Raw genomic sequence first — 27,369 nt, forward strand, 5'->3', positions numbered from 1 at the left:
ATCCGAATCGAACTGCTCAAGGGTCAATGAGCTGAGAATGTGGGCACAAACAAGGCGGAAATGGAACCATGTTTCTGGAACCAGACTCGCTTGGTCTCATGCTAAGTGTCGTTGCCATTGACATTGTTCTTTTTGAAAAGATGTTTCCGTCTTGTCTTTTTCCATGGACCAAGGGTTGGGACCATTGACTCTGCCCCTCTCAACGGCTTCTCTTCCTCTCTCTCCTTCAAGGATATACTGGGCAAGACCGTCCAGACACCAAGATGCTCTGAATGAGAGCAGTCTTTGCTTACCTGGGTTCCAAGCTCTCTGCCAGGTCTGCCTGGGGCTTGTCTGGGTTGCCTGGCAACGGGGCTCGGATGACAACAATCTGATGAAATGACGGAGGGATCCACCCCCGCTCCCCAAGGTGTTTCTCTTCTTCCCCTGGAAGAGGAGGACTATGGTCTTCAGTTCTGAGACCATGCCAGGCCGGAAGCAATCGAGAGGCTCACCTTTCTTAGCTCCTCCGTCACTTTTGGGCACAGCTTTCTGTGTCATTCACTTCAGAGGATTTGCCACCACGAAACATTATCTCATGTACTTGTTTTCTTTCCTGTCTGTCTTCTCCCACCGGAATGTAAGTTCCCAGAGAGCTGGAATTCTGTCCATTCTATTCACCCCTGCATCTTCAGCACCTAGAGCAGTGCCTGTCCCTCTAAACCAGAAAAAAAAGAAAGTTAATCACTGGAATCAATGCCAGATCCACTAGATCCCTAGATCCCTAGGATCCCAGGACTAGATCCTAGGTCCTATCCCAGAGAGGACACCGCAGGAATTTACATAACAGACCTTACCAACTAGGTCTTATCTGTACTCAGCTTCTTCCTACATTTCCTCCCACAATTGGCTGCCCCTAGAAACTCAAGTCCCTTTCCTTTGTTCTGTCACTTCTCTCGAAATGGATTATGCTTTTTTTAGGATGCTAAGCCCGAGTCTCACGATCCGTTTGAGATACTCATCACTGAGCCCTCCCCTGTGTACGAGAGCTGCCTGTGCTTTTCAAATACATCTGCGTGCTTTTCTCTTGTTGATTTGTCTTTTGTCTCATTGGCAGGGCCCCAGGGAGAACCTAGGATGCACAGAGAAGGGTTTTTTTCTTTGCTCTGCTACAACAGCAATCCTAAACTATGGTGTGTTGGGGAACTAGATTAAAAACAGAATCTTCTTGTGACACAGAAGTCCTCGCCACAAAGAAAACACTTCTATTATTGTATGATCAGGATGTGACTGAATAAATCAGCACAGGCCATCCCATGAGCCATTGCAAAGACAGAAAGAAATCGCACCCCGTTTTATAGCCAAGCAGCTACCACCCATGACGTACCTGTTTCCCGGGTAAATGATGACTAGCCCTCAAGAAAGGAGACTGGGCAGCAAGCACCTTTGGTTTACAGGTATTTGTCCTAATCAGCATGGTCACTGGGAAGGCTCCTCATGTTGGCTTTATTGCGGGGGAACACACTTCTCAGACATTTATAGTGGGAGACAGTTTTGCAAATTGGAGCAAGATATCCATTGACCTTACCCTCCCACAGGAATGAGGAGGCAGGGGTGTTATCTCTTTTGGCACTTGCATTTCAGAAAGATGGCTCCCAGGGTTGTGAGACTGGCGAGAGTCTCATTTAGCTATTATAAAGGTAAAGATATATGTATATTTTATATTTACATCTTTTCATACATCTAGAAATTTATATGTGAAACTGTATGTATTTGAAAAGAACATTGTAAAGATATAGATATCTTGATATATATTTATATGTGAAAAAATGTAAAGATAATATAAATATATGAAAAATATGAAGATAACAGTGTTATAGGTATGAAAACATTATAAGGATATCTATCTTTTAATATATTTATATATGAAAAAAATATATATATTTGAAAAGAACAAAGGAATTGTGAAAGAGGAAGAGGGGAGAAGTCTCTTCCCTGATTTTCAACAGGGAGAAGAAAGCCTCTTCTGCAAAAATTACAGTCGCCCGTACAAATGCCACTAACTTCGATCCACCTTGAAGACCTGTCTCAAACCACTGGACCCCAGGCCCAAACCCTATAAGTACTGCTCCTGATGTCCTGTGACGTAAGGTTAATTACAGTGATTTTGCTAGCTCATTGGGTTATTCCGGTCGTGTTTCCTGGAAAGCCCACGTTGACCCTCGCACTCCACCGTCTGTCACCAAGTCCTGCTGGGCCTCCCTTCAAAGTGTCTTCAGTGTGTCTCTTCCTAGTCCCAACCCCTTGCGCCTAGCCTTTACCTCACATACCGTAGCCTGCATTCTTCACTCCTGTTAGTCCAAACTCTCTTTTCTGTAACTACCAAGGGATTCTTTTCTGAAATAAAGCCCAGGTCTATTTACTGGTCTCTGTGTGTTCTCAGCACAAACCCGAACACCTGTGACACGCTCTAACTGTCATCTCCCATTTTCCCGGTGGCCCTCCCATCCACAGCGCATCCTCCATTCCTGGGTGTGGGCCAGTCCTTCAGTCTGAAAGGCCTTCACCACCTGAGATATCACCCTGAAGATCATCGTTACATAAGAGATTATTCTGGCATTTGTTGAAACGGTGAGAAAGATGTTATTCAAGCTTGTCACAATAGGGGCTCTGGCACAGGGGAGAGAGATTAGGCTACACTTGGAATATAACAAGGACAAGTGAGGATTCAGGGCCAGCAGGCAGAGTCACGGAGTCAGAAAAGTGCTCAAAGGGGACGTGAAATGTAGGGGGACTTTGCTAAACTGACTTAACAGGATTCACACTGAAGGAGGATCAGGAACTTGCACATCAGTGGTGGGGGACGAGGGATGTGATCGGAGAGCAAGGGCGGTCAGATATCAAGGTGGGAGGGAGTCTTACTAACCTGACTTGGCCAAATTTTTGTTAAACCTGGACTAGGCAGGCCAAAGACAGGATGAGGGTCAATGTCAAGGCCTGGTTGCAAAGAGGCCTCAGAGGAGCCTGACTAAAGTCCTGTTAAGGAAAGAGTCTTTTTCCTTCCCTAACATGATGGTGAAAACCACAGCGTAGATGCTGCCGCCACAGACCTTGCCCATCCATTACGGCACTTTTCCTCCTGGGTCCAGACGTGGGCTCAGAATCCTTCTCAGTGGCATTACGTAGGCATCAGTGTTTCTAATAAGATCAAAACTATTTGCTGAGAGCACGGACTTTGAGGCCAGGCTGCCTGAGTCCACATTCAGACTTCCCGACTAAGTCGCTATGTGAGTTTAGGCAAGTTAACTACCGTACTGTAGCCTCTCTGTGCTGCTGGTTCCTCATGGGTGAAATGGGGCTGGCACTTCTAACATTGTTGTGAGGACTGAGTGAAAACACATGCACATATAAAGTACTTCGAATAATGCCTGGTACATAGTAAGTGCTGGATGATGACGATGAGGAGGATGCCGGAATTAGAGAAGAAGAAACTGATACCAAGCCACTGGGAGAGCCTGGCTTGGTTGAGCTGGGGCTCCCCCCCCACCAATGCTGCCCCATTCCCAGACCACCTTGTTAATAAGGGGTGCTGAGCAGGGCGCGGGCAACGAGGGAGAAATGGTCCCCATGTCGTGGGAGGTTATAGGTGGGGACAGTTAACATAGTCAGGGATTGACACACAAACACAGTGAAATAACATCATCAGACCTTGTCAGGAAGGCACACCAAGAAAGGATCCTGCTGTGTGCCCAGCCTCTGTCTCTTCCCCTTCCAGGAACCATCTTTTCAGACTAAAGTCTCCTGATCCAATGCAGTTATTTGTCATTTACTAATAAAAGCGCATCTCCATTTCCTCATTCCCTGCTCCTGTGGACTCTCAGGTCCCGTATTAGTCTCATGACACCTGGATACACAACCTGCCCTGTCTCTCACAGCTCAGGGTCTGCCCATCCCTCCCCTACCCCTTGAGCTCACTCAAGGCGACCCTAGCATGAGATGACTCTTGCTACCATGGTACTGAGTCCCCTCCAAGGGAGAAGCAGACTCCCAGACTGACCCAGAAGGACCCCTCTAGGAAATGAGGCCAGCGATGTAGGGACCTGAGGCTGCAGGCATAGCTACTGCCCTGACTTCTAACTTCCTGTGTTAGTTTCACCTCGATTACCCTTTATGTGAATGGAATCAGACGGTGTGCACTCTTCCCCACCCGGCTTCTTTTGTTCAATGGGCTTGTGAGATTCATACATATTGCTGCTTGTGGTTGTAAATCACTCACTTCTATTGGTATATAGTACTTCACTGTGTGAATGTATGCCATCTATTTAATGCATTCTCCAACTGGTGGGCATTTGGGTGGGTAGTTTGTAGTTTATGGGCTATGATGGATAGCATGGCTTACAGACATTTTGGCCCATACCTTTTGGGGAACATATTTACATATTTCTATACATCTAGGAGTAGAATAGGGTTTGCATATTAGTCATTTTTAGTAGACATTGCCAAATGATTTTCCAAAAGTAGTTAAATTGCTATTGACTTCTTCAATTTTTAAAATGTGGTAAGATGCACATAATAGAAAATTTCCCATATTAACCATTTTAAATGTATAGTTCAATGATACTAAATGTGTTCATAATATGCAACCGTCACCACCATCCATCTCCATAATGCTTTTCATTTTGTGAAACTAGAGCTCGATACCCATTAACCAGTAACTCTGCATCCGCCCTCCCCATGCTTTTTGTGTTGGTTATGTTTCTGAAAACCTTGAGGAACTCTGCTATTTATTCTAATGGTTGATACTGGGATGTTTTTGTTCACGAAACCACTCCTTTCATTGAAAAATGTTCAATCGGCGGGCAGGAACATTTCCGTGTTCCTACAGGGTTCGCCATGTTCATTGTATGCTCTGCGTGCGAATTACTGCACGTTTCAGAGCTGCCCACTCGCCTTTTGTTTAGCAAGAAACCGTGCTCTAGATTTGCGCGAGGAAGTAGAGCTGCACTAAGGGTGTTCTTGCCTTTGTCTCAAAGTGTATTTCCTTCAAGTCCTCGGCTACGTCTCTGTTTTTTTGTTTGTTTTCTGACTTCCACACTTCCACAGTGCCGCTGTCTTCTCCACGGCTGGTAAAAGAGCCCAGTGGCAGAAAACTGGCATTGATTAAATGTCAGCTCAGTGTGAGGCATTATACAAGGTACATTCCCAGGGTGTCTGGTATACTAAACAAGCATAGCTCCCGTTTTTTTTTTTGTTTTTTTTTTACTTCCGATTGCTAGTTTCAAGTTTTGCTGCTGGGCTTGTTGTTCTCTTTGTGGGTCCCTTCTAAGTACGAGAATGCGTGCTGCTCAGCGTCCCTGGGTCCCCAGCGGCACACAGAGCTCTCCTTCCCGGGAGCCCGCTCTCCGGAAGGAGCACGTGGGCTTTCATCGCCGGCCTCTCCCGAGGTGTGTGGTTTCAGCGCGGCAGGGTTCGCCCTCCTTGGGCCACAGCCCTGCAACTCCCGACAGACGCGGTGGACGGTGTGACACCGCCACAATCAGGACACAAGGCTGCTGAGCTTTAACCATGTGTAAGGCACTCCCGGGGCTTATGGCAGTGCCCCCCAATAAATGTGATTGGGCTCACATTTTTGACCCAAACATTCAGGAGGAAAAATCTTTCATTTAAATTTTTTTTTAAAATCCAATTTCCATCCCTGGCTGGTGTAGCTCAGTGGATTGTGCATGGGCTGTGAACCAAAGCATCGCAGGTTCAATTCCCAGTCAAGGCACATGCCTGGGGTGCAGGCCACGGCCCCCAGCAACTGAACATTGATGTTTCTCTCTCTCTTCCTCCCTCCCTTCCCTCTCTAAAAATAAATAAATAAAATCTTTTTTAAAAAGAAGAGGTATATGTTTAAAAAATAAATTTTTAAATCCAATTTCTAAAATTTATATTTAGAAATGAAACCAATGATCCTATTCCAGGGTATTGTGTTGCATATGGTATCATTATTGCTTTCTAGAGTTCCACTTTTAATGCATAAGCCTAAATAAAAGAATGGAAAATATTTATGTAGGTACAGAATTAGTACTACCCATGTACTACCCATGTGTATTCTTGTTTTCCCCCCCAAAACTGGGGTAAAAAATACACATTATACACGGCAAAATACAGGTGTTCTGGGGGGTTAGCCATCGGAGCCGCCCGGGGTGGACTGCGATGCCCGGCCCCGATGTCCTCACCCCAGCCTGTCACCGATGTGGGCATCACCTCAGCTGGGGCAGCCTTCTGCCTCTGACCCTGAAGGAACTGACGATGGAAGTGACTTGTCCTCCCTTGGTGGGGGGCTCTGGGTGGCTCCTCTCTGTGTCTGAAGCATAAAAAGGGCCCAGAGCCCCTCCTTGAGGCAACTCTGTGTCCTTCCTCAGGAGAAGCACCACTGGATCTGGGGCAGGACACAGGTCAGAGGGCAGAGGGCAGGACTTCGTGGGAGCCACTCCTGTAAAGGTCATCAGCTGGGTGAGGTGTCCGAGAAGGGCCCATTCTGAGGGGACAGTGGGGGCCGAGGGGGAAGTGAGAGCAGGACTCAAGGGCCAGTGTGCACAGGGTCAAGAAATGGCTCCAAGTTGGAAGAGGGTGGGACCTCAGGACCTGAAGCTGAGTAGATGCCTCCAGCATTTGTTGTGCTAACCCCATTAGGGGAGGGGCCTGATGCATGAGTGACCTTTAAGCTGAAGGTCATGCAAAGGAAGAGCAAAGGTCAGCTGGAGGAGGTGCTGGGAATGAGCATCCGAGGCCAAGGTACAGCACAGGAAAAGACCCTGAGGTGGAGGAGAACCTGACTGAGTCTTCGAATGAAGCCAAAGCTCAGGTCACATCAAAACGAGCAAGTGCAGGAGAAAAACCTGGAGTGGAGCACGGTGGGCTGGACCACACAGGGGCTGTAGGCTGTGCAGGACTTTGTGCTTTACGCTAAGAGCAAGGGAAGCCACTTGAGGATCTGAAGCAGGGGACAGCCATTGAAAAATGTCCGGGAATATACCAAATGTGTACCTACACTTCTCTGCACAGAGGAGAAGTTTTTGCTAGACTGTGGAAGGCCAGGAGGAGTTAGACAGGGTAGAGTAGGCATCTGAGAAGGGTCTCGGCCAGGGGTTGGCAAAGTTTCTCCAGAGAGAACCAGACAGTAAATAATTTCAGTGTTGTGGCCATACAGCCTCTGCTGCGGTTGCACTACCAGAGCGACTACAGACAATGCACAGATGAATGCGCACAGCTGTGACCAATAAAACTTTATTTACAAAAACAAATGGCAGACAGCATCGGCCTGTGGGCCGGCCATAGTTTGCCAGCCACTATTCTTGGCCCGGGGAGCAGCAGGTGCAAGGCCACTGAAGTGGAGAGGAAGGTACTAGGATAAGGAACTGGGTCAAGGTCAGTGTGCCTGGAGTTCACAAGCGAGCGGGTAAGTGGTTTGAAAGAAGGGTGGAGATTCAGGCAGGCACTGGATGATTTTTGCTCTTGTAGCCCCTGTGAAGGATTTGGGATTTTCTCTTAAGTAATTTTTAGTTAACTTTGAACACGCATGGAAGGGTGCACAGAAGTTCGCAGCTTGCTGAAGTTTTCACAGGCGGAATACCCGTATCGTCAGCACCCAGATCGGAAAACAGAACGTTAGCAGAAGCCGAAGGTTCTCCCCTGGCACCTGCCCCCAGCCGCACTCCTCCTTCCAGGAGGGAGCACTGTCTTGGCTTTCAGCAACATCTATTTGTTTGCCTGGTTTTGTACATTACATGCTTGGAAGCATACAATATATACTCTGGTATGAGGGCTTCTTTCGCTCAGAACAGCATCCACCCATGAGATTCCTCCGTTGTAGTTCTGCCTGCGGATTGTTCGTTCACGCAGTGGGTTTGCCCCTTGTGCTGTGGGTGAGCATCGGGGAATTTCCAGTTTGGGGCTGCTACCGGCTGTGGGGAATGCTGGGGACCACGACTGGACAAACGTGTGTTTCCGTTGGCAGGGACGCTTGAAGGAGTAATCACAGGGTCACAGGGTGGATGGACCAGCTTTAGCGGATACCAGAAAACTGATTTCCTGAGTGGTGGCATCATTTCACATTCTCACCCGTACAGGGAGAGAGTTTCCGCTCTCTCCATACTTGCCGGTGCTTGGCATTTGGCATCTTTTTATATATATATATTTTATTTTTGGTTTTGCATCGTTTTAATTTTAGCTGCTTTGTAGTGATATCGTGCTGTGATTTTAATTTGCATTTGTCAAATGAGTAAGCAGGGGAGCATCTTCGCAAATGTTTATTGGCCATTGAAGACTTTTTTTTGCAAGAGCGGGACACGATTACACTGGCATTCTCAGAAATCCTCTTCTGCTTCTGGTGTGGAGTAGCTGTGAGAAGAGCAAGAGTCTGAGCAGGGAGACAAATTGGGAGCTGATGGCAGCGGTCCAGGCAGGATGTGACAGTAGCTTGGACTAGGGTGCCTGTATTTGGGATCTGGGCGGATCTGCTGCTTTAGAGGTCACATCAGGACGTGGTGGTGAAGTCGTTGTAGGGGCTGAGGTGGGGGGGGTGGGTATGGAAATTACAGCAATAGAATTTCTGGGAAAGCCATCATTCCTTTCTATTCTGGATTTGGGTTGCTATTATTGTACACATTTTCTTTAAGACTTTTTTTTTTGTTACTTTCCAAAGACTGAAAAAACACAAATTTTAATCGGAAAAGAAGAAACACATCTTTCGATTGTGTTTCAAAAAGAAACACTGTGGGAATCCAAAGGATCAGCAGGGTCTTCAGCTGAGAAATCCCTGCCCCGAGGCTGGCAGCGCCTGGAGGGCCTCTCCCCTGGGGTCCCCAGGAGCAATGAACGGGGCGCGGCCCCCTCGGGACAGGAGGCCAGCCACCAAAGCTCAAGCAGCTCAAAGGAGCTCAACCAAAGCTCCTGTGGCCCTCAGGGGCCGTCACTTTCTTTTATATTTTTTATTCTTTTAGGTCAGTCAGAAATTACCATGTGCTATTAAGATATTAAGCTTGACCTTAACTAGGGCAATGAACCCCACCCCTGGCTTTCCACTGGGGAAGTATGCACCGAAGTGACCTTGGGCCTCCACCCTAAGGCCGGCATGGCAGAAGTCAACCACCACTGGTGGTGTCCTGCCCACAGAGCCCGAGTTGGAATGGAGGATGTGGCACTTCTGTCTGTGAGTGCTTTCCCTCAGTCCCTTTCCTGGGAGAGCCCCTTCTTCTCCTGACCTGACTGCCAGAGCCCTCCAGCCAATGGGCTTCATCAGACTCGTGCAGGACGAGCCGAAGGAAGGAGACTTGGGAGTCTTGTTAGCTGTTCCCTGGAATGCCCCGGAGTCATGTTCAATGTTCCACAGCTGAGGTCTCACAGGAGCCCTTGGCATCTATGCACAGAACAGCATCATTTTTGTGTCCCTGGGACACATTTTTTCCCACTGCGCTGGTTTCTCAGGGGTGGTTCCCATGATACAATGACATCTGTCTCTCACACCCTTACAGATGGACTTTCTCGTGCAGAATTGGAGACAGCACAACGAGCTCCCAAACCGACATTCTTGGGTTTCTCTCAGGATTTCTCATTTGTTCCAGATGGTGTCCCCCAACGATTTCCCAAAGGTACAGAGAGAGGAATCTCATCCAGTGACATTCGTTTCCTACACTAATCAGTACCCTCTAGTCGTGTCTCTTGAAGCCTCAAATCCCCTCTCTGCTTCTCACAGCCATTGTGACTCCAGGTAAGAGGGAAGGAAGGGGAAGATGGGACTCCGACAGGTGTGGGGAAAGATGGCATCAGTGCTTGATAATCACGACATTTCAAAGACGCAACTTGTCTTCAGAGTTAGGTAAGGCTGGACTGGAATGTCCCCATGGACGATATGAGGTAAGGTACTAGACCTCGTGTAGAATGAAGGGACTGGTCTCTGTTTCATTTCAAACTCACAGTTTCCTGAGGTCTGCAGCCCCTAGCAGAGTGTCTAACAGTGTAGGCACTTGGTAAATATTAGTTTCTTTCATGTTGCTGTGCCTCAGATGATTTCTCTAGGGCAGAATCTTAGAAAGGAGATTACTGGGAAAAGGGGTGCAAATGTGTTTTGTAGAATCTCAAGGCTAAGTACTTTCAAAAAATCCTACCGTGATAAAAACACAACGTTTGTGAGGGCCCATCTCATCGTGCATTTGCCAACACTGAGCCAAAAGGCTTTATCTGTTCTGACGTGGTTTATTCTCACCGCGTTATATTGCTTTGAAAGCAACTGCAGTTGAATATTTGCCTGTGTTTTAAGAGACACTCAATAAGCTCCTGGTTGACTGTGTCTCGGCTATACCGGGACACCTTGTCTTCTTGGTCCTGGGACTTATGTAATACTTATCTTCCATAAGCTCTCATGTCAAACTGTTGTTCTTAAAACAGTCAAGTTGTGCTCATTGTTTAATTTCAACATGAGCATGCTATAAATGTGAATATATAAAGCAAACCTTCCCCAAGAAAATTCTGCTGCTGTTGGTCTTATACACTAAGGGTTCAGGTAAGATTTCAGTTGAAGAGCGTGTTCTGCTAAAAATAACGGTTTGGAAATTGCTATCAGATGTAAAGAGGCTCCGGTCCTACCTCCCCCTCTCCGACCCCTGCCGGCCCCGCACCAAACTTCTCATCTCCTGCCCGCGGTAAGAAGGTTCCGATGCCGCCTGCCGCAGCCTGAACGAGGTCTCTTCAGTCACGGCTTGTAAAGCTTTTCCCACTCCCTGACTAGGGCACGTGAGGTTGGGCTGCAGGAGGGCCTGGCTCCTCAATGTGAGGATTACCAAGCGGCAGCCTGGGCCGCACTTAGGAGTTAGAAATGCAGAATCTCAGGCCCCAACCCATCCCTGATACACCGCAATCTACATTTTTAAAAGTTTGAGGGTCACTGATACAGGGGAAGAAAGACAGCTGTTGTGGGCCACACCCTTGACATCAACTTCCATGCCCGTCCTGGGTTTGACTGAGGAATCTTGGAGAAGTCACTTAACCTCATGGGGCGCCTGATTTTTTTTCTAACACGTGGAATGAGGATGGTACGGTGTCCGCCTTAGGGGCTCATCACTGAGGATGGAATGAACTAAGGTCTGGGCACCTGCTCTCTGGGTCCTCCTCCAACGAGAGTCGTGACTGAGGTTGGCCTTGCCCTTGGGTCATTACAAGGGAGCTATAAAATCTGGTGAATTCATTAAAAACTCTTTGGTCTTAAATGACATTTCTTGCTCTCATGTTTTGCATTTCAGTACCATTTCTATCTCCCTGAATCCCTTTTCTATGGTTCTGGGCACTGCATGTGGAAATCTGTAGACAGATCTCTTTGGGTCACTTAGCTGGGTATAAACTTGAACCTGATTTCCTCATTGTTTTCTGTATTTAGATCAGAAACGGCACTGTTGCTAAATAAACAGCAGAGTCACAAATGAAACATGTGGTTCAAAGGAAACTTGTGAATAGTTTCCCTAAGTCAAGTAAAATCAGAAGGAACTGTTTACTGTTTACTGTTGCTCATAGTAAAATCAGAAGGAACCAGGTAAATAATATTTCCATCTGTAACAACAAAAATGGGAAATATGCTATGATTTTAAAACAAGCATTACATCCTCACACACTCATAGCACAAAATATCAGCCAAACAATGGGATCCAAGGATGTGTTATTACCCAGTTATTGAGACAGATTAAACATATTGCATGATTTATGACATGAACTGTATTCTCGTGGGTAATTATTGTTTAACCTCGGCTTTGTATTGGAATGGCTTAAATGTTATCCATCAGTCCTTGTAACACTTTTTTAAAAAATTAATTTCTTGTTGCCGGATTTATCACTGTGTGGCTTTTCAGAGCATCACTTCATCGGATTCATTTTTGACCTGGGCCCAACAATTTCCATACAGGTTGTCGTGAGGAATAAATCAAACAATTCCCATGAAGCTAGCCACCCAGGGCTTGGCACACATCAGGTGCTCTGTAACCAAGGTTCTGAGAACCAAGGTGACATTTTCTTAGAGCTCAAGGTGTAGGAGGGGCCGTCTTTGGGGAACCAAGTCTTCTGTCATTGCGTGCCATTTGTTTTTTCAGTGCAAACATTCTTGAAACCATTTCTGGGCTTTTTTTCATTACCAACAACTTCCACGGCCATTCTCCAGGTTCTGTTTTCCTAAAGACTAAGGCACGTATGGTCTGCTCCAGCCCGTGACCGGGGACCGCCTGGTTGCCCTGCGGTGGAGACCGCGGGAGAGTCATAGATGTGAAGGAGTCAGACAAGCCCCACCCATCCCTTTAAACAGAAGTTTTCACGCTGCCGGGGGCTGTGGAATTGCATAATTATCAGGTTTGCTTTGTTAGATAATTGTGCTTTTTAAATACTTTCCTGAAAATAGCTTAAAAAAAAAAAGCCCACATTGTCTCCCTTCTCTGACACTTAGGGACAATGTGAAGGCAGTTTTTTCCCCTCAATTTTCTTGTTGCTGAAATGCTGCAAGAAACAACCTATTTAAAAATGAACCACAGCAAAGTTAGGGTTTTTTTTTTCCATGCCTATTCTCTTCTTTGATACAGAAGAGGCTGTTTGATTTCCCTGGGTCTCATTTTCTCCACCCACGCTTGGTCTAGGCGGCATGGTCCTAAGTTTCACGGAACACTTGCACGGTTCTTGAAGTTTCAAACCAGGAAGGCTCCACACAAGCAAAAAAGGCAGAGAGAAGGAAGATGGCAACCATGAAACCTGGCCATGACCGCCCTCGTCCACGTTGCAGATTTGGTGCTTCTGCGGTGCTTATTTGCTTTTAACATGCTTATTTGGGAATTTAATTCATTTGAAAAAATGCAGACCACTCCTAGGGGTACAGAGCACACAATGTACCAAGTTTAAGTTCAACGCATCATCCCGATTTTCAAATATTACAAAGCGTCACATTAACATGTCAATGCTGATAACAATAGTTTCAGGTTGTGTAAGAGGAGAATTTTTTTTTTCACTAGTGTATGTACTTCTGCTTGCATGAACACAGTAGGTCAGACTCACTCTCTCTCCAGCTGTTTTGTTGCCTAATGTTTTTTATTTTCACTAAATCACGATCGTTGGCACGCAGGGTACCAGCAGGTGTTTGATAGCTCTGTTAGGTGCTTTGGATGTTGGAGTTGGGGTGTCCAATTCCAACACCAGAAATGATGGAGCAGTTTCTCCCTGAAGACTACGCTCGGAGTCTGTTAGGTCAACGGTTGCATTGCCCTCAGAGCCCCAGGAGGTGAATGTTTGAACTTGGAAGGGAATGCCACCTGAGTTGCTGTTCCGCACTTTGTTGACCTGGCCCAGGAAAGAATTTCTTCGTGGTCTGGTGCACTGTTAAAATGTGGCTTTTAAACATGCTCCGTGACATAACATTAATTTCCTTCTCTGATGAACGAAGAAATCAAAATGTTGGGGAAAATTCCCACCCACTGATAGAGTCATTGTACCACAGCTCTAACTACCCATGTAGTCTGAACATGTTAGCTTCATGGTAGTATTTACCATTGCGCTATATTAGCTTTGAGGTTACAATCTCAGCCTCTCTGAGATACGGACTCTGTCACTGACACTTGCCACTGAGAGTAGTAGAATAGGCCTTTTTTTTTTCATTATCTGTGACAAAGAAGAAAAATGTTCACTCTCCTCCTCATGTCCATAATTTAAGGGAAGCACACGTCTTCTTGACTCTGATCATACTCGAGTGTGGGAAAAGCAGAGTCGTTCTTGTCGTCCGTTTGTTCTCGCAGCCTGCTCACCAGGCGGACACCCAGTTGCCGTGATGTGATCATGCCTATGATTTTCATCAGCCCCTCAGACAAGGTAGCCGAGGGCCTGCCGTCCGCCGCTGAGTGTTCTCTCTCAAAGCCGTATATGGGTTGGCCCGTGGGAAGCTTTTTGCCACAGATGTGGCCGATGCCCCATGGCTCTGACCTCAATGCTTGTTTTCCAGCTTACTGCCCAGCTGCCAAAACAATCTCTTCTCTTGGAGCATGGAAATCATTGAATGCTTCTCCCTCGAGTATGTGCTATGCAGCTGTCAAGAGCTGAATTATACAAACTTCCAGTTAAAAAGTAAATCATGGGGAGGTAATAATGTACAGCATAACGAATATAGTCAAGAATATGACAATAACTTTGTACAGTGACAGATGGTGTCTATACTTAGTGTGGTGATCACACTGTAAGATACATAAATGCTGGATTACTATGTTTACACCTGAAACTAATATAGTATATGTATATGAGTTATAATATGTTAGTCACACCAAAACCAACATTGTTTGTTGACTCCAGTTTTCAAAAATGGGCTGGATTATATTTTGTAGTACATTGTTCAAACCTAAGCTATAGTAATTTCTGTCATATACATAGCCACAGAATACAGATTTCTCATTACTGTTGTGTCCATTTTTAAAAAACATTAGGAGCCCTGGCTGGTGTAGCTCAGTGGACTGAGCTCGGGCTGCAAACCAAAGCATTGCAGGTTCGATTCCCAGTCAGGGTACATGCCTGGGTTGCAGGCCATGACCCCCAGCAACTGCACATTGGTGTTTCTCTCTCTCTTTCTCCCTCCCTTCCCTCTCTAAAACAAACAAACAAATAAAATCTTTAAAAAAAGAAGAAGAAACCAATTAAAAAATAAAAATAAAAACGTTAGGCAAAAAAGGTTGCCCAAGATCATATCGAAGAACAATGACACCCAAGTTAGAGACACTGGCAGAGTGCCTGAGCATAGCTCGCCACAGTCTGCTGGGTTCCGTGCCACCAGAATTATGTTCGATAGGATGGTTCATAGAGGCTTGAAGGTGATCTAGATAAAGGATAAACTGAATTGGTTTGAGAAATCGCTTCGACTTTCGTGAGCAAGGCACCTTCTCTGACATTGCGTCTACAGTCCATGCGTCATGTGTGTGTTTCAGGGTTCCAGCCCAATTAGTCAGCACTGCGTCTTTAAGAAAAACATAAAACCATGTAACAGTATTTCATAAGGATATGGCCACTGTTAATTTTTTGTTATTAATTACAGATTGAGGGGCTTCTGAGGGAGGGTCACGTCGATCTTATTTGAAGTGGATCTTACCCAGGTCTCAGGCTCTCTTCACTGTTTTTGACAATCTTTGTGTCCTCGGTGATTGAACATAGCAGATCCCCCTGAAGTGCTCAATAATTATTCATTGGATGAATATATGAATAAATCGACCAGGGAACAAGATTTGGTGGGAGGAGCACGGGCAATGGAATCAGGCAGACCTGGGTTCCAGTTTCGTTTCCACAACGTACTAGGCTGGTGCGTAACTTTGGGTGAGTTCCTTCAGCTCTCCCATCCTCAGCTTCCCCAAGCGTTTAAAAACAGGAGACAGCTCCAGGAAAATGGTGATGGCAAGAGGGACGCTGCCTCATAGAGTTACGAGATTTAAAGAAGTGACCCACTGTGGAAGCTCCTGATAGTTCGAAATGTCCATTTCTCCTCTCGCGTCAGTCTTCTCTGCTGGTTGGAGGTTTTGAGAGTGTTCAGGGATGGGGTTAGTCCGGTGAGCGAGTTGGATACCGAACACATTCCATTGAAACAGACCAATGGTCTTGAACCTGAGAATGAGGAACTTTCATTTTTTTTTCCCCGGAAGAGACCTCATCCTTTAAACCTAGCAATAAGTAGATTAAACCTATCAATAAGTAGATTTGGGTGGCTTCTCTTCTCCATTTCCTACAAAGGCAAAGCCCAGAATTACACTGACACTATGGCAGGGACCTGCAATTTGTTTTCTGTAAAGGACCACATGATACGTATTTTTGGCTTTGTGGAGTATACAGTCTCTGTTACAGGCATTTGAAAGTAGCATAGACAATACATCAATGACAGGTGTATCTAGCCCTGGCTGGAGTAGCTCTGTGGATTGAGCATGGGCTGCAAACCAAAGCATCGCAGGTTGGATTCCCAGTCAGGGCATATACCTGGGTTGCAGGCCACAGCTGCCAGCAACTGCACATTGATGTTTCTCTCTCTCTTTCTCCTTCCCTTCCCTCTCTAAAAATAAATAAATAAAAAAATCCTTTAAAAAAACCTTTATCTACACAAACTGGCAGTGGGCTGGACTTGTCTGTTAGTTCCATAGAGCTGGCAGGCCCCTGCCTTTAGTGGTACCCTCCGGCTAAATATTAAAAGGTCTGTCTACTTTCTCTCTGCTTAACTTTGAGGACAGCATCCGTGTCCAAGGTGACTTCTGTTCCTTATTTGACATTAAGATGAACAGGGAGAATTTACATAATGCCAACTGAATCACTGATAAATTTATTTTAAATATTTCTATAAGAGGCCCTAATTTAGGAATTCTTTATAGCATTCTCGGTTTCAGTGTGGCTGTCACATAGGCATGAACCATACATACATTTTGCAAATGTGAATGTGCATTTGTGTGTCTACATTTCTTATTCTGGAGTCTTAAGGCTAGATAGCATTTATTTATTATCTTTGTGGTTTTTTTGAAGGAAAGTTTGGCGATTCAAAGAGCTCGCATGTGCTTTTGTCCTATAGTCTAGCTTTTGTAGACTTAGGCCTACTTCAGTTTTCTAGCTGTTGTATCTAAATATAGGCAGTATTTTGAGAAATGCTGAGTAAGTTTTAAAAGTAACATAGTGCCCTATGATACTTGAAATCTTGCCCTGAATCTACAACTCTACTGCAAGGACTTGAGAATGTCTTGGACTTTCCTTTTATTATTTTTGTTACAAGCAAGTTCCATGCTTGAAAGTTGATCAGTAGTTTAGCAAACGAATCTGTTTTTATTGTAGCAATACAGAAACAATGGTCTGCACCCTGCTTTTATAGCACCGAGTGCCATATTTTTGGGCATCAGGACGGCCCAGATGGCAATTTCAGCAGAAACTGGAAATAAATGGATTCATTTGAAAGCAAGAGCTTGTATCCAGGAAGGTAATATATTCTGATTTATTCCTTACATCATGTCTACGTACGTCTGACACACAGTTATCTGAAGGAGAGGGAGAAGACAGATTACATGCATTGAGGGCACTCACAAGAAACCCTGTATTTTATCTCAGGCAGTAGTTCTGACTTCTTCCTTTCTGACACCTTGCACTAGTGTGTGGACTCGGGTCACACGCGGTGAGTCACACCAGACGGAGACATCCGGGCTGACATCAAAGTAGATGAGAATCTGGGGCTGCGTGGAATGTGCCAGTGACGGGGTCAGTTGTCAGCACTGGGGAGAGATCAGATCGGCTGTGGCGCAGTCACTTCAAACACCCCACTTTCCACCGGTTGGGAGGGCCGAACGGTTAGGGTTTGAATCCTGGCTGGGCGGTTCACTCTCTGCCAGGAGGCTGCACAGGGGCAGATGGAGCAGTGCACGGGGAGAGGCGGCGGCCGAGACAGAGCAAGGAACTTGCAGAAGCCGGAGCCCTGAGTCTCCACGGGGGATGGCAGGAGGGCAGGGTTAACAGGCAGCCAAGACCAGAGGTTGAAGGGCCTGGAAAGTCATTCTAAGGGGTTTAGATTTTGATGCTCAGGGGCCATAGAGACCCTGGCAGATCTTCAGTGGGAAAATTCTGTAGATCCTAGAGAGGAGCATGGAGGGTGATTTCCTTATCTCCAGTGAGGCTGATGATTGAAGGGAAGGACATAGGGATGTCGCTGAGGGCATGCTTGGGCCAGGCCAGATGCGATGCCGTGAGGCTTGTGAGCGAGGCGGGACGGGGACATGGGAGGGGAACAAGGAGGGAGCAGCGGATGTACAAGCGCAGTTGACATTAATTTCTGGGTTGTGATGTGGAAAACTGAACTAAACAAGACTAAGAATCCAATAGGAGGAACAGGTCTGGGAGGCAAGATGAGGGGTTTTGTTTTGGATATGTGGTAAGAGGTGCCTGTGAGACAGAGGTCTGGGTGCTGGGCAACTGGGCTGGGGTTTGAGAGAGAGGAGATGAAATGGGACTGAAGTTAAAACTAAGAGCTTGGATAAGATTACCCAGGGAGTCTTTCCCTCCTCAGCAGCGTGAAGATCAGCCGCCATCGTGAACCACCCAGTCACTGCCTGGACAAGGAAGTTCATGGCCAAAAGGCGACTTCAGTGGAAAGAAACGGTCATTGACATCCTTCACCCTGGGGAGGAGAAAGTACTTAAGACGGAGATTAAAAACAAACAAACAGACAAAAACTAGCCAAAGTGTATGAGGCCACACCAGATGCTATCTTTGTGTTTGGATTCAGAACCCGTTTGGTGGGGAGGGGAGTGGGTGGTGCAAGACAACCGGCTTTGGCGTGATTTAGGACCCTCTGGATTGTGCAGAGAAGCGCCAACCCAGACACAGGCTGGTCGGGCGCGGCTGCAGGAGGAGAAGAGCTCGAGAACATAGAGAGAGGAGCGCGGGGTCAGGATGGAGGAAGGCGGGGGACTGCCAAGGCCAGGGTTGGTGCTGCGAGAAGTCAGCTGGAGACGGACCGCGGGAGGAGTGAGGATTCCTCAGGGACTTCATCGGCGGTGGCCGTGCAACTTTTCATGAGAAGATTGGTAAACTAAGAACTTAAAAGAATATAAGATTACCCAGGGAGAGTTTACCAAAGACAGGAATAAATCCCTAAGAAATAGCAATGTAAGAGCTGGATGAAAAGATGAGACCCACGACGTGGAAAAAAAATGTTTGCTTCAAGAAGATGGGGTAGATTCGAAAGCAGCCAGATCTGCAGAGGTCAGGAGGGGGGAGAGTTCTGAGACTGGCCCCACGCTGCAGTGAGAGGAGGTACAACTAGGACTGGACTGTGCTCACCGAGTTGGGCGGAGAGGAGGTTGTTAGCAATGCAGCAGAGCAGCAGTGACGAAAGACGAAAGACAGGAGATACTCTGCAGACAATGGGAGTAAAGGCGGGGGATGTGAAGTGGTCTCTCCAGAAGTGTACCTGGGGGAGGAGGGCAAGACATGGTGGCAGCTGGGGGTGGCAGGCACCTGGCAATGTTCTATGGACATGACAAATGTGAAGTGTCAGGGAAGAAAATATACAGCAGATTCGTTAGAATAGTGATCTGTGCAAGGTTCTGAAGTTTTCTCCTTTCCCAAAATCTCAGTCTGGAGTCACCCTGGGGAATGCTGGGAAGTAGAGAAATTTCTCACAAAGGCTCCGTCATCCCCTTTGCTAGTCTCCTCCCCTCCAAGTCTCTCTCTCTCTCTCTCTCTTTCTCTCTCTCTCTCACACACACACACACACACACACACACACACACACAGTGGCTTAACCTCCTGGAGATGCTTCTAGCTCCTTCCTCAACAAAGCCCACCCGGTGTCCTGGATATGCCTGTCAATTTCTTCCGTAAGTAATTTCCCCTCCTGGCTTGAAACGTCCTATGCAGGGAGGCCGTCATTCCAGCTCTCTAGCCTCCACTGCTGTCGATACTTCTCCTGGCCCCTTTCACGCAGAGCTGCCTCTTTCATGCAGAGCCACGACTGTGTGCGCCAAGGTAGACACTCAGCCCAAAGCAGCCAATCCCGTGCTTGGCCAGTGGTTTAAATGGCCTGGTCAGAATAAATAAACTGGGCCGGGTATATTCTGTCCCTGGAGAAACTGGATTCTGAGGTGTAGCGATTTGAGTCAAGTCACGAGGTGCTGGCCGGTTCGCTTTTGGATGTCTGTGAGTTTCTTCAAATAGCCCTAAAATATCCCGTGCTCCCTGCCACGTGAACTCCTTGAGTGAAATTCCGCTCACTTGCAACCAAAGCAGCTCAGACGCCTTGACTGGATCGCTAGGGCTTGTTCCGCCCTCTTTAGCTATACTAAGTGAGTGGCTAGTTAAGTGGTTCACTATAAACGTGATGTTCCTTTTGTTTTGCATTGAATGATTGCAAATGCGTATGTCAGTGTTTCTCTTAACATGAACTTAGCAGCAGGTGGAAGTTCAGGTCTGCTGCACGTTTCTCCACATTTTTTTTTCTGGGACAGGCAGCTACCTGGGCCATTGACAGGAGCACACAAGGGCAAATCAGACCACAGGTGTACATTCCAACCCTCTGCTCACTCTGTGTCCCATAACATCCCATTGGCCGAAGTCAGTAAGCCTGAAACCAAGGTTAGGGGAGTACTCTCCAGGTACCACAAAGGGTGGTCGTATAATTCTATTCAGAGGTAGAGCAAAGACTTGAAAGTAATAATCCAACCTACTGCAGACACTATGTCTGAAATCCAGACCAAAGAAGAAGGTTGAGAGGGACAAAGGAGGCTGTGGCCAAGCAGCTCCATTGGTTAGAGCATCGTCCCGATACGCCAAGGTTGTGGGTTGGTCCCTCGCCAGGGTATGTTCAAGAAGCAATCAATGAATGTATCAATAAGTGGAATGACAGATTGCTGTTTCTCTCTCTCTCTCTCTCTCATCATTTAAGAGAGACAGAGAGACAGGAGTGCCCTATTAACAGCATTGGCATCTTTAAGGAGCCCATCTGAAGCTCTGACATGACACTTCCAATGCTATTTCATTGGCCAGAAGCTTTTCGTATAGCCATTCCTGGCTGCCAGGGAGACTGGGAAGCCTATTCTTCATTCTAGGTCGCAGTGTGCTCAGCTAAAACTCAGCGTCTGGTACTAGGGCAGAAGGACAGAATGGGGGTCTGAGGAGGCACCGAGCAGTGTCTTCCATGGTGCTCACCAAGGTGTGTCGTGCTTATCCCTCAGTGCTGGGAGGTAACCTGGTTACTTACGGTGCTCACTGTGATGGTTTAGAGCGTATAGCTAATCAACGTGTAAACAATTACCTAGCCAGTAATTACACACTGCTGGACGGCTGCTCTTGCAAAACATCCATTTTCTCCTCCACGAAAGTCAAACCATGTCCTAAAACAATGTATTTAAGTTTTATTTACTCCTAAAATATAAACACGAGGGTCAGGAAGGGTGGCTATAAAGGATTCAGAGAAGAAAGTGTTTCAGTACACGAGGCATGCTTGCGCCAACAGAACATTCCAGATACGGCAGTCCCCTCTCCTGCAGGGGGCGTGTGCTCCATGACCCCCCCCCCCCCCGTGGGTGCCTGACACTGCAGACGATGCCAAACCCTGCATATACGATGTCTTCTCCTATCCATGCCTACTTCTGATAATGTTTAATTTATAAAGCGGGCACAGTGAGAGATGACCAGCGATAACAGCTAAAAATGGAACAGTTACAACAATATGAGTTGGGGCCATTAGTCAGTAAAATAAGGGGCCTTGACCACAGGCACTGTGACACCACTGTAGTCGATCTGATAACCAAGCCGGCTACTAAGTAGCTGAAGGGAGCCAAGTGAGTCTGCTCAGTGTGGTTGGTGAGTGCTGGGCCGGGGGAGGCTGTGCATGGGGCGGGGCGGGGCAGGAGGGTCTTAGGCTAAATCAAGCTACTTAGAGCGACGCACAATTTCAGACTCACTCATTGTTTGTTTCTGGACATTAAACAAATTTAATTTTGGGGTGACGATGGGGGATGGTGAGTAACTGAAATCCTGGGGAGTAAAACAGGGGATAAAGCGGGGGCTACTGTAGGCTTTTCTCACGGTTACCTGGTCAGGGAGGCCCTACTTCAAATCACAACGCTCCCCACTTCTTGATCGTTTCATTACTTGTCTCACACCCACCCCCACCCCGTCACCACTAGAAGGTCAGTGAGCTGGAGGCAGGTCATTGGTCATTTGTTCTCTGTTGGGGACCTGGAATTGCTGAAAATGGTTCTTGATGATTATCTCGGCCACCACAGGAGCTAGGAGCGGAAGCTCCTTTTCACACAGTGGCTTCAGGAGGCTGTCACAGCCATTTGTGACGCCGAGGTGAGGAGTCTGAGAAGAAAGGGCGTGAGGAGTCTGAGAAGAAAGGGCGGTGTGCCGGAAGTGGCCACGTGGAAGCCTGGAAGGAGTGACTGGGTCCTCAGGCTACCCCTGAGAAGCTGAAGCGACACCCAGCAGCCTTCTCTTACCTGTTGTTACCGGTGAGAACGAGAAAGACCCTGTCAGCTGGGAGGTGACCCTTACGATCAGCTCAGCCCACCCTTGGTGTCCTGTTGGATACGGAGGGTGTCAGAGCACACTAACATTGGACAAAGCTCACCTGGGACTTGACGGATTGAGGCAAAATCAAGACCACTGCTGTAGGCATGTCCATGGACATGTGCAGAGGTGGGCACGGCTTTTCCTGTGAGCTCATCACCTCTGCCAGCAGCGGCCGGGGAGCCAGTTGAGAATACGGTGCCATTCCCCACACCACCCCCATCTCTGCCACTGTAACCTACAGACCCCGAGGACCCACAGCTATGAGGGCTAGGCAGGCGGTGCTGGGAAGGGGTGGAAGGGGTGTAACAGGGGAAGGGGCGTTGGGCAGCTTTTAGGTGGCACCAGGAAGACACAGGCTGGAGGGGTGTTTTGCAGCCTGTGTCTCTCAGGCCACGGTGTGGACCAGAGTGTGAGTGGGCCTTTAAATCTGAGGGGCAACGAGGATGCAGGGCAGCTGCTGGACCCAGAGTGAGGGCGGCAGTCGTGGGAACCCGGTGGGAGGGAGGGAGGGAGGGAGTGGTGTGGGAAGTCTGGTCTCTGCCAGGAGGGGCTCGGGTTGCCGGGGTGCTGGGGACCTCTTCGTCTGCGAATGAGCGAGAGCGTGGGCGAGGCGCACGGTCAAAGCCAGACCTCGCCTGGCTCCAGTGTGGGCAGGGCAGGGAAGGGGTGCGGAAAGGCTGGCAGGGCGGGGAGGGGCGGGGCGAGGCGGGACTGCCGGCGGTCCCCGGGGCCACCTTTAGCGGCTCACGGGCAAAGTAGTGGGTGTGAGTTCAGGTTCAAAGGCGGGCCCGCCTCCTCTCCAGGGACCCCGCGGCGCGCACCGCCAGCCCAGCGCAGAGCGAGGGAGCTGCGGCGGGCGCGCGGTTGCTAAGCCCAGCGCCCCCGGAGACGTTCCGGGGACTCGTCGCCCGCGCGGCGCGGCGCGGGGCGGGCAGCGGGAGGGAAAGAGGAGAGAGGTGGGCGCGGGCTCGTGGCGGCTCGCGTCGCGCCCCGCCTCCCCGCGCCCGCTGGACCGTCCGGCCACTGCCCCGCGCTCCCACAGCAGAGCCCGGCGCTCCCGGAGCCGACCACCGCACCATGCCGGCCGCCGCGCCCACCCCGCACCCGCCGCCGCCCCCGGCGCGGCCGGCCCCCGGCTGCCCCACGCGGCCTGCCCAGGGTAAGTGCCTTGCGTGGGGGTGGGAGCACTCCTGTCGCCCGGACTTGAGACCCCGCTCCGTTCGGGGTGCTGCAGTAGTGCCAGACACAGGGGGGTGCCAGACCCTCGGGGGTGCCCGAAGTGCGCCGTGTGTGTGTGTGTGTGTGTGTGTGTGTGTGAGCGCGAGTCTGCACCACCTGAAACTCGCTTGCTCGGGGATAGTGCTGTCCGGAGCCGGTTTCCAATCCCTCGCCAGCCAGCGGGGCCTCCTTAAGAAACGCGTGGGCATCTTGTGAGGTGCGGGGGAACTTCAGAGGAGGGAAGGTTCTGGAGAGGGAGCTGACATTTACTGGGCATCTCAACCTGCCCGATGCTGTCTCTGAAGCCGACCTCGTTCCATTCTCTGCACAAACCTGTAGGGGAAGTATCCCCGTTTGTCACTTGAGAAAACGGAGGCGCCCGGACTCTTGACTTGCTCAAGACCACATGACTGGATAGCGGTGGGGCTGGGATGTGAACCCCGACCACCAGAGCTCGCTGACCCAGCTAAAGGACAGGAAGCTCTCCTTGGTACTAGATGGAGAAATGCACAGAGGATCTCAAGACAAGCAGACAAAGCATTTGGGAATTAACAACAACAAAGGAGTTTGTGAAATATCCCATCAATTTCAAATACAGGAGAGCATTCACACTGCTTTCCAAGTCTGGCTCTAGGGGGCGGTGTTGTGAGGCGGGGAGGAGACCACCTGAGTGCTGGGCAGAGGCGTCTGGGGACACCTTTTCAGAGTATCCACCTGTTGGGAGTGGGGGGTGAGAAGTTGTGGAGGGAACTCAGTTGTTATTCATCCCCAAGTTAGTCATCCCTCCACCTCTCCCCCTCCCTGTTGGCTCCATTCCCTTCTCTTTCCCTGACGGGTGGTCCAGGACAACAGCTGTCAAACAGAAGCCCAGTCCTGCCTTCATCACTCTCTTTCCTGGAGAGTTTTGTCACTAGGGGGGGCCTGTGCTTTGATGGCTGTGAGGGGCTGTGGAGTTGGTCCAGGCAACTGCTTGCAGGGCTGAGCTGTTGGGCCAGCACTGAGCGAACGCAATCTCAGTCAGTGGGACTTCTGCAGCAGGAGCCCAGCAGGGAGCTTGTCCTTCGAGGACTGCAAGAAATGGGCCCCAAAATGTAAAGAAGGAAAAGGATGTTGGGTTTGCCTGGCAGCCCAACTTCAGAAAAGCATTTCAGGTGAATGTTTGGATTGCTTTGGATGGTGCCCTAAAATGCTTCCCTGGAGAAAGGACAGAGAGGCAGAACAGGGTTTTGGGAAGCTGCTCAGTAACTAACTCATTGCATTTAGCTTGGGGAGGTCCTAAGGTCATGGTCTTTGATGGTGAGCTGAAGGGAGTGCAGGAAGGGTAAGGGTCCCCGCCTGAGAACCCGCGAGGCTTCAGAGGGACAGAGATGGAGTCTTCACGCTATTGTGGCCAAGACTTGGGCAAAACTTGGAGAAAGAAATATTGGGCAGTGCACTGTCCTGGGTGCTTCCGGGCTACACTGTCTCCTCTCAGAGACCGTCCCCATCTTTGTGCGTGTTGGTGCCCTGGTCCCAAATGCCAGCCCCTCCTCTTGGTTGGAGGATAACCTTGGGCCGCCGGAGACAGCTTGGTCCAGAGGAAGTGAGAGCAAGGAGCGCCTGGGAATTGACATCTCCCCTGGGGGCAGGCCCTGGCCAAGGACTGGGAGGTGCTGGAGTATAAATAGCCCAGCTCCCTTCCCCTTGGCTGGGACACTGCGGCGTGACCCGCCTTGTCTCCAGAGACCCGCTGTGCAGCTGTGTCTGTTGACTTCCGTGGGTCTTTGCTGGGCTTGCGTTTCTTCTCTCAGTTCTTCAACCCCCTACCAGCTTTTCCTACTAATACTCACTAATAAAATATCTTTACAGGGATTCTCATTGCAAGACCTGATTCTAGAGAACCCAACAAAAAACATGGACCCTCTCACTCTCAACATTTTGTTTCTCTCCCCAGGGATCCGAGGGAAGCTCCATCACTAGTCACGGGCAGCCTGTGCTGGCCTGCAGAATGCCTTTGTGCGAATTTGCTCAAGGGGCCTCCTTCCGAGCAGATGGAGCCCTGTGCCCAGGCACAGGTTTAGCAAGCAGGGTGGGGTGCAGCGCCCATCAGCCGCCTCATCTGGGTGCCTGTGGTGGTGCACACAGTGCCTAGCAGAAGCTGTGGCATGGGGCTTGGGCGCTGTGCTCAGAAAAGCAAAATACAGCTGGTACCCAACTTCTCTGAGCCTCAGAGTTACTTAGTTGTCCCAAGAGCTCATTTCTCGGCTTCTCTCATCCCTCTTGTTTTCCAGTTCAAGGCGTTTCCTAAGTGTTTTCCTAAATATTTGAATACTACAGGCACATGTTTTGCTTTTCTCTGGAGAAGTGTCGACCTGGTTAAATGTCTTAGCTTCCTTTGAAAGCCAATAAGGGGCCAGAAGAAGGCTGTCTGGACCAGTGGACTCAATCCCACAACTGCAGGGGGTTGGTGGTACCTGGTCAGGGAAGGCGGGCAGCTCTCCACCCACCTGGCCTTCCAGCGGGCTCTGCCTGGTGCTGGGCTCATTGTGTTGGGTTTGGACGGGCTGCTGCAGCCAGAGGCTCTTTCCCGATGAGGTTTCCTTTCCTTGCAGCCATGGGGCCATTTTATCTGGTACCAGAGTTTCCCTACGTTTTCCTTTGGTGGCCTCCGGTGAGTGTCTAAATTTGGCCCATCCGCTGCTAAGGCAGAGCCCTTTTTGAAGATGCGTATGTGGGGGCGTTCTTTGAAAAGGGTGTTTCTTTTGCAATGACCTGTTATTGTAGGCCAGAAGAAGGAAATGCAAGGAGAGTAGCAGAGTGGGGAAGGAATCTGCCCTGGGAATCAGAGGGAGTTGAGCTCCTTCCCCGGAGATCTGAGGCTTCCGCGTTACCTGGGGGCAAGTCATCAACTTCTCTGGGAACCTCAGTGTCGTCACCTGTATTTACTTAATAACAATTGTCCAGCCACGCTCAGGGGGTTGTTTGATGATCAAAGGGGAAATGTTTTCATTGTCTCATCAAACAATTATTGAGCAAGCCCGTCGTCAACCCCGTATCCTGGAGAACCAGCAGTCTCTCAGGGACGGTGGTGTCTGCGTAGGTGTCACGGTGTAGGTAGTGAGTGAGGGAAGAGAGCGAGCACCAGTTCGGTGGCTGGATGAAGGGACAGGGAGGTCTCCAGGGCTGCTTGGGCTGGTCTTGCGGGCTCGGGGTTCACGGAACTCTGTGAATGGCAAGGTGCCATGTGGTGTGTGTTTATGGGGGTCAGAGCTCTTGAGTCCATCAGATGTGCCTTCACATCTTGGCTCTGAAGTTTCAAAGCTGTGTGGTTCTGGGCAAGGTACCCAACAGCTCTGGGCCTCAGTTGCCAATGGATAAACTAGTCGTGATCATGTTCTGAGAATTTAGTGATGCAAAGCTCTTAGGAGATATTATTACAAATGTAAAGTATTGCTATTAAAGTTACCTCGTAGGCTGGAGAGATTCTGTCTGGGTGCCTTGGGTGAGTGCTTCTCAAATTCTGCTTCAGGAGGTCTGGGGTGGAGCCTGAGGTTCTGCCTTTCTCAGTAGCTCCTCGGTTCTGTAGGTGTTGCTTGTGTGAGGACCACACTTTGAGTACAAGGTGCTAGGCCGCTCCTCCCAGGTAAACTCTGAATCCTTTGTGGGAACTGAAGGACACTGTGTTTGGGGAGAAGATGGGGAGTGTTCAGGCTTTTTTGCAGGTTTGGCCTGGGGCTGGGGCAGAGGCAGCTGGCACTAGCTGCTGTTGAGTGAGGTGTTCCCTTTAGGGGGTCATGGATCTAACCCAACTTCCTTCAAGCGCCTTAGGACCAGCCCTGCTGGAGGAAGCTCATCCTGGCCAAGTGGTCAAATGATGCCTACTTCTCCTGCATGCTGGCCTTAAGGGTGTAGAGATGAATAAGTCACTGTCCCTTCTCCAATGTGGTTTGGGGTGAAGGGGGAACAGGTGTGTAAATATGGTGAGATAAGCTTTCTGCGGAGTTCCTGGGTAATGGTGATAGGGGTTCAGAGGGTTGGAAAAGGGAGGAAAACTTCCTGGTGGTGATTGTATCTGAACTGGGTTTTGAAAGATGAATCACAGTGGCAGAATGGGGT

General features: G+C 48.9%; 1 protein-coding gene across 1 annotated transcript in view; it reads left to right on the top strand.

Annotated features, from left to right (window-relative positions):
- Positions 1-22,550: 22,550 nt before the first annotated feature.
- The window catches only part of DCLK3 (doublecortin like kinase 3), a 39,464-nt gene continuing 34,645 nt past the window's right edge, over positions 22,551-27,369 (top strand). The window contains exon 1 of the mRNA XM_028518843.2: positions 22,551-23,215. Within this exon, the coding sequence (XP_028374644.2) occupies positions 23,134-23,215 (82 nt within the window). The 5' untranslated portion in view covers positions 22,551-23,133. The remainder of the gene's footprint in view (positions 23,216-27,369) is intronic.

The sequence above is a fragment of the Phyllostomus discolor genome, chromosome 7 (genome assembly GCF_004126475.2).
Source record: "Phyllostomus discolor isolate MPI-MPIP mPhyDis1 chromosome 7, mPhyDis1.pri.v3, whole genome shotgun sequence".
NCBI lineage: Eukaryota > Metazoa > Chordata > Mammalia > Chiroptera > Phyllostomidae > Phyllostomus > Phyllostomus discolor.